This window comes from Nycticebus coucang, chromosome 11 (genome assembly GCF_027406575.1).
Source record: "Nycticebus coucang isolate mNycCou1 chromosome 11, mNycCou1.pri, whole genome shotgun sequence".
NCBI classification, from domain to species: domain Eukaryota; kingdom Metazoa; phylum Chordata; class Mammalia; order Primates; family Lorisidae; genus Nycticebus; species Nycticebus coucang.
In genome coordinates this window covers 108,528,254-108,539,738 of record NC_069790.1, presented here as the reverse complement: position 1 = coordinate 108,539,738, position 11,485 = coordinate 108,528,254, and the positions used below count along the sequence as shown (strand labels likewise).

At 38.1% G+C, this 11,485-nt stretch overlaps 1 protein-coding gene across 4 annotated transcripts in view; it reads left to right on the top strand.

The window, feature by feature from the left end:
* Window positions 1-11,485, top strand: part of DGKI (diacylglycerol kinase iota) — a 438,324-nt gene that overhangs the window by 207,585 nt on the left and 219,254 nt on the right. For 3 of the 4 annotated variants that reach the window (XM_053553913.1, XM_053553912.1, XM_053553910.1), the window contains exons 8-10: window positions 2,633-2,749; window positions 10,807-10,929; window positions 11,198-11,272. In XM_053553913.1, the coding sequence (XP_053409888.1) occupies window positions 2,633-2,749; window positions 10,807-10,929; window positions 11,198-11,272 (315 nt within the window). The remainder of the gene's footprint in view (window positions 1-2,632; window positions 2,750-10,806; window positions 10,930-11,197; window positions 11,273-11,485) is intronic. The other variant, XM_053553914.1, reaches the window with a different exon arrangement.

Here is an 11,485-nt window from a genome sequence, read left to right as displayed (position 1 = left end):
CTGCTTAATTAAATAAAGTTTTATTGGAACACAGCCACGACCAGTTATTTATATGTTGTTTGTGGCTGAAGAAGTATTGTCTACACCACTTTTCATGCTACAGTGGCAGAGTTGAGTAATTTCAGTAAAGAGGCATGGGCCTATAAACTTAGGTTATGTACTCTCTGGGCCCTTGTAGAAAATGTGTGCTGACCCCTGCTCTAATCTGTCTAGCTACCATTTGAATCACTATATGAATTAGGGTTCACAGTCCTTTCATTGCATAGGGGACCTGTAAAGAAAGGGTGATGGTGTTTCAGCCAGGTCAATGATTTGCAGGAAACCTCAAGCTTTACACACATTGGATTGAAGTAGCCACACTGGCCACTGCATGCTGGAATAGATGTGTTTAGCTGAAATGTGAAATTAGCATTTTTCATGGGTCAAAGCCACTTGAATTTTGGCAGTCCCGTGTAGTTTGACCTAATAATCTCTCTATGGCTCTATTGCTATTGTACTTTTCCTAAGTCCCCCGGCAGATGTCAGGAGAACTTGCTGTCCCAGGGAGGGATCCAGTGATCTGGAATGCTCAGGATTGCTGCATCCTCATCCTGCATGTTCTGTTCTTGGTGTTTCCATCTCCTTTCAGTTAGTCGTGACACAAATGATTGCTGCAAATTTGTCCAAGAACATGTTCACAAGCGTAAGGCCATGCTAGTTCTTGAAGAAAATTTTATATCGTCAAGGCAGTAGCTCCGTTTGGGGAGGAAGAAGCAGATCTGGTGTCCAGGGTCTTTAACGGTGCTCCTGCTTTGTGGGTTCCCAGGTTCTATGTGGTGAGACAGTAGTGTGCTCACATGGGCTACGTCTGCTCATACCCTGTGTGGCTACCAGGCTGTGGTGAGATGGCTTATCCAAGGTCCATTATTTGCAAATCGAATCCCACACAATGAACATGTGTGTGCTCTTTTCATCAATCTGTAGTCCAATCAAACTGCTACAAAGGCTGAACTTTCACTTGGCCACTGTGGGTAGAGTTTTGGTCAGTTCCTCAAATCTTTGTGTTTCCGAGAGTAGAAGGTGATTTTTTAGGTACTATAAATAACAAAACATTTGTACACAAATTACAGTGAGGATATAAATTTTGACAATACATATAGGTCAAACCATTCTAGGGTACTTGATGTCAAACAAGCAAATAAATAAGCATCTTCTATGGTGTAGGAGAAAGAACACTGGGTTCAGGAGCTAGATTTCCTGGGTTCAGATCTTGACTCCACCATGTAAAAGCCGTGCAATCTTGAATGTAGCTTTGAGTCTCTAGATTAGAGATTACTCAAGTAAAAATTGAGAGTTGAGATCCTTCCTATTATAGAAATGCAGCGATCATGCATTTGAGGGTTTACTTTAATTGCCCCTCCCCAAACCAGTTTTGAAAGTTTTCAAATAGCAATTATCTGTGAATTTCATATCACAAATAATTGGCAGTAGAAAATATTATTATTTTATCAATTAGTATTTTAGATTTAATTGACTGACTGAAAATTAACCACCAGATCACAGAAGACCTTAAAGATATGCAGAAAGGAAAATAAAATCTCTGTGATGGTACCTAACATATTAGGGTGCTACTTGCCAGTTTTCCCAAGATAGCCCTAATTTGTGTCTGTTGTTCCAACATAATTATTACCAGTGATCTTTTTCACTTTTAAAATTGTTGCAGTTAACATGGTAAATTATATGGTCACATTAAGTACAATCCAAGTAGAAACTGAGGTTAAATTTTTAAGTATCCCCATGATTAAAATTTAAATCATAATTTAAACCATAATTATTAAATAATGTTGACTTATGTTTATTAGAAAATAAATGTTACCATACATCACTATCACTGTAGAGTCATAGAAAAGATGACTGGAAATGCGATTGGCCTAAAATCGCTAGTCTGAGTGTCGCATTTGGAGTACAGAGTTATGCCCTTAATATTGCAATATTGTTCTGATGATTAGTCTACATTTACTTCCTTTGAAAAGCAAAAATTGCTTTAGACTTGCTGAGAGTAATAGGGCCATTGTATTTTTTTAGTGGCCCCAGACAAACCCAGCAGAAGCAATCTCTGTGTACTGTTACCTCTGGGATTAACTCTCTAGAAGAGACATAATGTTCTTTCCTGCTTCCTTACACTGGAAAGATGACCTGGGAAGATTTATATTTATGACAGACAAAGAGATGGTAGGCATTGCCTTTCTGCTTTGTCTACATTTCTTTCTTGACATTATCCCAAATCAACCAAGTAAGGGACCAGCACAAGTTAAGGGGAACAAAACTGTGTGCCAAGTTAGGATTACTAGAACCCTCCAAGAGTCTTAACATCTTTATGTAAATATACCATTAAAGGATTAGAATGTTTTAGCAGGCTTCATCCTGCTAGACTGATTTTTCTGGTTATCAGTTGTTCAAAAACTGGAATAACTTTGGAACCTGGTTTGTAAAATCCTGGAGCTGGCTGGGTGGTAATGAACAGCATGTGTCCCGGCGTGTGGGGCTGGCGTGTGCATGTGTGCAGGCACGAGTGTGTGCATGGTACTCACTCCTTCTCCCTGCGGCATTCTCCTGTGCCCAGAGTTGGTGACTGGCCTGTCTTTCTCTTCAGTTCCACAATAAGGTGACCTGCTTCATGCTGCATCACATTGAAGAACCCTGCTCCCTGGGGGCTCACGCTGCTGTGATTGTCCCACCCACCTGGATCATTAAGGTGAAGAAACCTCAGGTAACTGCCAGGACCCTGGCGCTGCTGGGCCAGTGCAGGGAAAAATTACCTGCTGCTTCTTGCTTTCTTGCCCTGACTAGTCTTTGGGTTCCTGTGACCTCTGTTCACTCAACCCCAAGGCCCCATGTGGCCGATCAGTTTACTGCGTTGGGCTCGCTCATGGGAGCAGAAATCAAAGTGCTCAAGCAGGAATGTGGCCTCCTCATTCATGTGCTAAGATAGTTCTTTTTGAGTTTTCCCACGTTTTATGGAGTACTAGCACAGATGTGACTGGGACAGCTGATTCGTAGGCAACTCTCTTCTCTTCCAACCTGGGCATTCCCAGGGAGTCAGTCTGAGGGCAAACTCTGCAGGCTTCCCTGTTTAATAACCATGACTGCCACTTCCAACCTGAAGTGGGCATGACCTTTCTGAATACACAAGGCCTGTTTAGAGAGCAGCACTCTTTTCTAAAGGCAAAGTGCAGTTTGTTTTCATAACACCTAATCTCATTCTGTGTTCTCCTCAGTGTGCTTCCTGTCTTAATGAATCTCTACCGCAATGTTCCGGGAAACCTTGGTGGTTTCTCAACAAAGTCATAATCTAGGATAGAAAATGTTTCTGCCTTTGTCCTTTTACAGTTAGCTCCAAGTTAATCTTGGCGGGTGTTTTGTATGCTATGAGGAAAGACATTGTATGTCCCCTAGGGTATAGGTACTTTAGCAAGATTTATCAAATGTTAAATCCTGCTTTAAAAGATAAGATGGTCCTACTTCCTGTGGTCTCCAGAGTCATTGCGCAATTCATTCTCATTGACTTGGTTTTGTTTAAAGAACTGTGGCTCAGGGATACAGTTTTGCTCAGTGTGTTTTATTAATATATAAAGTTTAGCCACTGTTTAGGAATAACCTTTCCAAGTTATAATCTATGGAAGCCCTTGGGATATTTCTGCCAGAGGCAAATACAGTACCCACATGTTAAAAAGTGGGGAGTCTAGTCCTTCCTTTATTTTATATTTTAGACCCCAATGCCAAGAAATGTTCAATGAGTTGCCCAAAGTGACAAAGGAAATTAACCTAGTACTGTGGTCTGGAATTCAAATGTACTGATTTGCAATTTTTATTTTTTAAATCTCTTCAACACTCTCTACTTTTTTATTTTTTACTAAAATTAAATAATCTCTCCAAGGCTTTACATGTACTGAATATTCACTCAGTTAACTCAACACTTTTTCATCGAAACCCAGATTGTATGAGGAAGGCTACTAGGCATTGTGATAAAACACATGATCTTTGCTATGAAGAGCCGTGTGTTGTTGCAAGGAGAGACCTTAAGGGGAAACTTGGGCTTGGCAGCAAAGGTATTTTTGATACATATGAACTTTGTCCTGAAGTAGTAGGTTCCCTTTCAAGCAAAGGGCTGGTAGAGTTAAAAACAGAGTTTTAGAAGGAGACTGCTAGCAAGAGTGTGTAGGATGACTTAGTGATATGGGATTTTGCAAGTCTGGAGACACTACCTGTTAGGAATTGTTATTGTTTACTTTTTTAAACCTTCAGCTTTTTTGTTATGGAAATGTTCATGCAAATGAAGGAAGAGAAAAGATTATAATGAATTCTGTCACCATCAACTTTCTGCCATTTTTGCTCGATCTGTCCTCTGCCACACTGTTTTGTTTTTATTAATTCAACATTTTATTTTGAAATTTACATACATCTATAAGAAATAATACAGAGGAATGCCTCATACCCTTTACTGAGTTTCTCCTTGTGGTAATAGCACTCTCAGTTATAGTACAATATCGCAACTAAGATACTCACATTGATTCAGTCAAGATCCAGAACATCTTATCACCACAAGGATTCCTCATAGCCCCATCCCATTCTTCCTGCACCCATCTCATCTACCCCTGTTCCTGGAAGTGCAAGCTTCCTCCTTCCTTTTTTTATTTTGCTAGAGTATTTTAAAGCAAATCTTAGCATATTATTTCATTTATAAATACTTCATTTGCTTCTCTAAAAGATAGTAACATTAAAAAAAACTAACCAAATATCATTTTCTTACCCATGAAAATTAATGATTTCTTAAACATACATATATATATTTCTCAAATATATATATTTTTTACTAGTTTTAAAATCAGGATCCATAGCCTACAACTGCCTTTTGTTGATTTATCTAAGTCTTCTTTAATCTATACCATTACGCTCTTATTTTTCAATTTTTCGTGTTATTTTGCCAAATACATTGAGTCATTTTACCTGTGACTTTTCATATTTTGATTTTGACTGATGTATCCTTATGGTAGTTTAAAATGATTTCCCTTATTGCCCATATTTCTTGTAGACTAATACTTAGATGCAGGAACTTGGTAAGATTCAGGTCTAACTTTCTGGTAAAAGAGGCCCTGTGTACTGCTATCAGGATGCCATCACAGGAACATGAAGGATATCAGTTGTCTCACTCTTAGTAATGTTAGGATTGATCAGGGGTCTGGAAAACATCACCCTAATCTACGTATCATAACATTCTTTGTTAGCCTTTTACCTATTGCGTTATTCAGTAAGGATTATTGCTGAAATCTATTATTTCACTAGAGATGGTCAAAAGGTGGTTTTCCAATTTTGGTTTTTCACATTTTAGTATGATTTTTCTGTAAAGAGACTGCTCCCTTATCACTAACTAATACCTAATAAATGTTTGAATTTTTGCACTTATTTGTAAATTTTTAAAACAATATACTGATGCCTGAGCAACTTTTATAGGTGGCTAAGAATCATGGCAGTGGTTGTCTTTTTGGACAATATCATTATGAGATGACATAATCATGATTTGTATATATATATATGATTTATTCATGGCCATCATTATGCCTCTAACATTCTTATTGTTGCATTTTTGACCAGTTGGAAGCTCTTCTAGGTGACTCCTGTCTCCATTTGTCATGAGCCATAAGGTTTTTGATAGCTTTCTTGGTGTTAGATATGACACCACGTCCCAGGATGGTCTTGTGTCTTGTGCATTTCCTATTCATACCTGGAATTAGCCATTTCTCTGAGGCGTCCCGGTGCCTTTTAACAAGAGATAGTATTTACAGTTCATAGTCTGGATGCAAAGTCCAAAGTCATCATCCAGCATGTACCTTTGTATTATATTCTGTGATTCAGGACACTGCAATAGCAGGAAGAAGAAGAGCTAACTAACATTCATCATATGCTTTTTATATATGTTAGAAAAATGTAAAAAAGTTTACATTTAGTATCTCAATTTGTCATCATTGTACCCTATAAAAGTTGTCTTTTTATTTCCTTTCTACAGCTGAGGAATGTAAGGCACAGAGAAGTAAATATTTTGCAAACTGTCCCTGTCTTCTGACTTTCCTATTAATCTCAAAGGGCTTTTATAGTGTGCTAGGAAGAACATGAAATGAATATTCCATCCTCTTTCCTGAATAGGGTCCATTGTGACCTCATAGTACTGAATTGGAATTATCCGGCTTCTTCGAAAGAAAGACATAACTCAATCTTTTAGCTTATTATTTAGCTTATAATAATATGAGTAATACATAAACATTCTCCCCTCAAAAATTTGATTTTTCATAAAGAAAATATTCTTTTACTGATGCTTAAAACTATACCAGTCCAGGTAAGGGATAAAAACTTACCTATCAGATATAATGTACATGACTCTGCTAATTGGGCACAATAAAATCTTTGAATTCAGCCTTATGCAATTCACTCACCCCCCTTAATATTATGAAATAGAAAAACAAACAAATAAAGAAACAAAACTATAAGCATCTTCCTTGTCTCTTCAGTTATATATCTATACAGAGTTTTTACTCTACATAGAAATGTACCCATAGAAAAGATATAGAACCTTTTCTAAAGGTCCAGAACATTTTGAGTGTAAGGATTTTTTTTAATGGCATCATTCTTCACATAATGTTTTATAATTTGCTTTTCCTAGATTAAAAAAAAAAAGAATCTTGAGGAAAAATCTGTATTAGTACATATAGACTTAATTCATTTTGATTTACTGTATATAGCTTATACTATGGATAGATCACAGTTAACTTATCCATCTCCCTACTGCTAGATATTTATATTGTTTCTGATGTTCTACTTATAAATAATGCTGTTTTTATTCCTTCCTATCTATGTATAGGTTTTCTTCATGATAGTTCTTTTGTGTGTGTCTGTTTTTCTTTTACAATTGCACAATCTTCTTAAGATGCTGGGACTCATGAATTATAATAGCTAATTTTGTGCAGTGACCAAAAATATCCTGTAGATTATCCTCAAAATTGGCCAAGCCATTTCCTTTGGTGAGTTCTAAAATTTAATTAATACTCATTGTGATTTAGTCAAACATGGCACATATACCTAATTGGAGTTGTTGAGACCTTGTCCTTAACTTTTGCAAAGAATTTTCTTTATTTTTTTGCCTGTTCATCCTCAGAACAACCTTTTCTCCAGTGGTACAATGGAGGCAGAGCAGAGTGAAAATGTTCTTAATAGACCAAGTCCATGACTCTCCTATTATCTATCAAGAGTTCTGTCCAGTATATGAAGGGAGAAGACTTTATTGGAGATCAAAAAGTGACACCTCTCCTCTTGACATCTGTCATTACAACCAGTCATTTGTGATCCCATAACCTGGGAAAATCTCTGAAGAGTAATAAAAGATAGTGAAGTTTCATTCATAGTTGAGTTATTCACCTAAAAGTATTTCTTAACAGCCCAGGAAGGAGTCATAACTATGATGAGGATTTTGTTGATAGGATTATTTCTGTGGTGAGATAAGATTGCCCTGATACCTGGCACAAGAAAACAGGAAGCCTTTATCTCTTCTTAGATCTTTAACAAAAGTGGGCACAGAATGTCTATGGGGTGACTGTTGTTGGAATCAGAAGAATGCAAAAACCCAAATAAGGGTACAAGATTTCAGTGTTTCAATGCTTTGCAGGTCTTGATCTTGCAAAGTGAACCCTTTGTGTCACTGAGTTAGTTGCCCTTGATAAAACAGAGATGCTTTGTTTTAGAACATAAGGCAAGTATTAAAGCTTTCTTGAGCGTTATCACCAACAATGTGGCATAATGACTTCTTAGCGTAATTTTTACATTCTTGAAAATCACTCTATTTTCTTCAATTCTCCCAACAATACTAACCTGGGCATGGCAAATGATACTGCAGATTAGCGAGAGTAGGTGATTTATTTTGTCATGGTTAAATCACATCCCAAATCTTCTTTCACACTCATCTGCTTCTCACTGAATGATATGCTGCCTTCTAAATGAAGTCCTTTATGTAGACACAGACACACATTTACACCTAAATAGAGTCTTGGGAATTTTGAGGTGCGCTGGGAAATTCCACACTGTTTATCTTTTGCTGTTTGCCTATCCGTAGGGCTATAAGCTTACTCAGAGCTCACATAGAAGCACCCAGGTACTGTAAGTCAACCACTGGGCTTGGTCTTTGCCCACTTCTTGTTCTGTGAAGTGAAGAAGGCCTCAGATGCATTTGGCTCGGTGAGGTTCAGAAGCACTTGTATTTGCTACTTGTGTGTAAAACAAAGGCTGTTTTGTGTGTCTGTTCCCTGTAAGAGTTGAGTTCCTTGCCTGCTCTGTTTTCAGACATTAAGCCTTATTTTGATGTGTTTTTCTAGCTCTGTGTTCCCCGATGTGCTTGGTAATCAAAATCACCTGAAATACTATGAGTTCTATGATTAGAGAAGTTTTAGAAGTGATCTTAGCCTTATGCAGTAGACCTGCCTCTTGGAGTTTAATTATTGAGTCCCACCAAGCACCAAGGCCCATAGTGTATTCCTGCAAATACTTGGCATTCTGCATATCTCTTGGAAGTAAATGAGGTAAAACTATAAAGAAGTTAGGGGTAAGCATTCACTTTCTAAGGATGTATTTTTACAAAATCAGGAGAGACTCAGTAAGTGTTGTGAATTACAATAATATTTATTTGTCATTTCAACGATGATCTGAGTGCATACTGTGTACCAGGCATTTGTGGTAGGTGTGGGGGATGGGTATGCAGCTGAGAATGAGGCAACTAACATTGATTGAAGTGCTTATCAGGAGATGGATACCAGTCTAACCGCTTCACATAACTTTCCTCCTTTAAACTTCACAACTATCCTGTGAGGTAGGTATTATCACCTTCATTTTAAAATTCAGAAACTGTTATATCAAAGTTTGACTAATTGGGTCAAGATCACAGATCTAATAACAAGGATATTCAGAATTTATACGAGACTCTTTTCCCTTATATGGGTCGTCTGCTTACATGTCTCCTCACTTCATTCTGTTTCCTTTAAACAAAGGTTCTCAGCCCTGGTTACATCATAGAATTGTCTGGGGAGCTTTTAAAAAGTAACTTTGCTGGGCTTCACCCCAAACAGATTAAAGAAGACTATTTGATGGGGCCCAGACACGTGCATTTCTAAAAAGCTCTTGGGTGATGCCAAAGTGCAGTGACAGTTGAAGGCCACTTACAGCATCATTCATTAATACCAAATAGATGTTGCTGTGGCCAGCATAGTAGTTTTTTCCAGCATTCTTTTTGGATTGTATTTGGCTGATTACACTTTGAAAGATTCCACATCATTTTTCTTCACTTTTAAACTAACTGAAATTTATTAAAATATAGCAAATACTTTTATAATGCAAAATTTTTGCGAGTGAGGGGCATGATACAAGATCCATTGAACCAGAAAGTCAGAAACTTGGAGATCTATTTTCAGGAGAAGAATAGTCAACAGGGAGTGATGAGGAATCTCCGGAGGTCTAAAGCACCCATGATCTTCTAGCTCTCCCTTTTTCTGGTAAACTCTGTGATTCTGAAGGTACTTTACGTTAACCTGATGGGAGAAGAAAAATCATGGGACATATGGTGGTACTTGAATGTTTCCTTCCTCTGTGGTAAACACAGGTCACAAATAAATCAACTTAACTTTTTTTCAAACCCATGTCATGAAAAAATAAAAGCTAAATAGTGGGCGGTGCCTGTGGCTCAGTCGGTAAGGCGCCGGCCCCATATACGGAGGGTGGCGGGTTCAAACCCGGCCCCGGCCAAACTGCAACCAAAAAATATCCGGGCGTTGTGGCGGGCGCCTGTAGTCCCAGCTACTCAGGAGGCTGAGGCAAGAGAATCGCTTAAGCCCAGGAGTTGGAGGTTGCTGTGAGCTGTATGAGGCCACGGCACTCTACTGAGGGCCATAAAGTGAGACTCTGTCTCTACCAAAAAAAAAAAAAAGCTAAATAGTTTATATCTTGCTAATTTGAATGTACTACTATATGTATTTTAAAGTTTCTTTTGAATGTTCTAAGAAAAAAGAATACTCTTAAATTAAAAGTAGAAGAATAGATTATCTAGATTTCTTTCAGCTGCTTGCAATCCTTTTTAACTGCTCAAGCAATGTATATGTATATACTTCCATATACCTTTAAGAATTTTTTATTTCAGGCTTTTGACACTTTGCTAAACATCTGCTATGTGGTCAGTAATATTTTGGCTTTGTAAAGATGGTAGTCTAATTACTGATTGACTCTTCACTAATTAAATCTGTTTTTGCCTTTTCTTGAACCAGTGAGTTTGACTGATGTGTTAGACAGGTTCTTCTCAAAACATCATGTTAAATATTAATAGTATATGGTTAGGTGAAGTAATCCCAAAGTTGTGATCCATAAAAATTCTGGAAAGAGGAAGACAGGGAAAGTAAATTTGGGGTTGCTATATTTCAACAACTTTGAGGCATTTCTATGAGAAGAAAAAAGTCAAAGTTATCAGGGGAGGGAAAACTTTAAACCAGTGGGTCTTTAGACAGAGAAAGCAAGAGCAAAGATCTCTACCCCACTATTATAGCTAACTGAAGGTGAGTATTATATCTCTACATTTTAAAAGTCAGACATCAAGGCTGAGAAAACATCATAAATTTCCACTTGGGTCGATAAGGAGTCATTTTATGACTATTAGTAGTACGTATCATGAAAAGAAGTAAACAGAGAAAAGCAAAGAAAAAGGAAAACATGAAAAATGGCCTCCTTTTTTACATTTTCACATAGGTGATCTCCATACCAGGAGATGAACTTGAACTTGGTTGGGCGGGAGACGGACCTGGTTGGGCGGGAGACTGGAGCCCCTCAGAGAATTTGGGATTCTTCCATTTTTACTGGGAGGGTTGGCAGGTATAACATGTGTTGTCATGTGAGTCCATGAAAGCCTCTGAGGTTCTAACTCCCCGCCTCCCCGTGTGGTGGAGAGGCAGCTGCTCACTCTGAAGCACTCGACTGATTTCTGTCTGTGGCTTACCCATGAACAGTGGCTTGGAAGTGTCAAAGCATGAGAGCATGCAGTTGAACAGCATGTGCTGCCATCATCTCCTACATGGGTCTGCATGGGAGAACCCTTGGGCTGGCTGCCTCTGAGCTCAGGCGTTTCCTTCTTTCCCTACAGAACTCCCTGAAGGCTTCAAATCGGAAGAAGAAGAGAACAAGCTTTAAAAGAAAAGTTAGTAAAAGAGGAACGGAAGTAAGTGTTCAGAGCTACCTTCTAAGAAAATGCAGTTTTCTTTCCTTGGCCTACTCTGTCCTGCATGATCTGGCCCCAACTTAGTCTTTAGCTCTATGTCCTATCACCCTGTTGTCCTTCACTACACTCTAATTTCACTGGAATTCTTACTGTCCCTTAAAACCAAACCAACCAAACAAACAAACTTCTGAAACTCTAACCTCTCTACTTGGT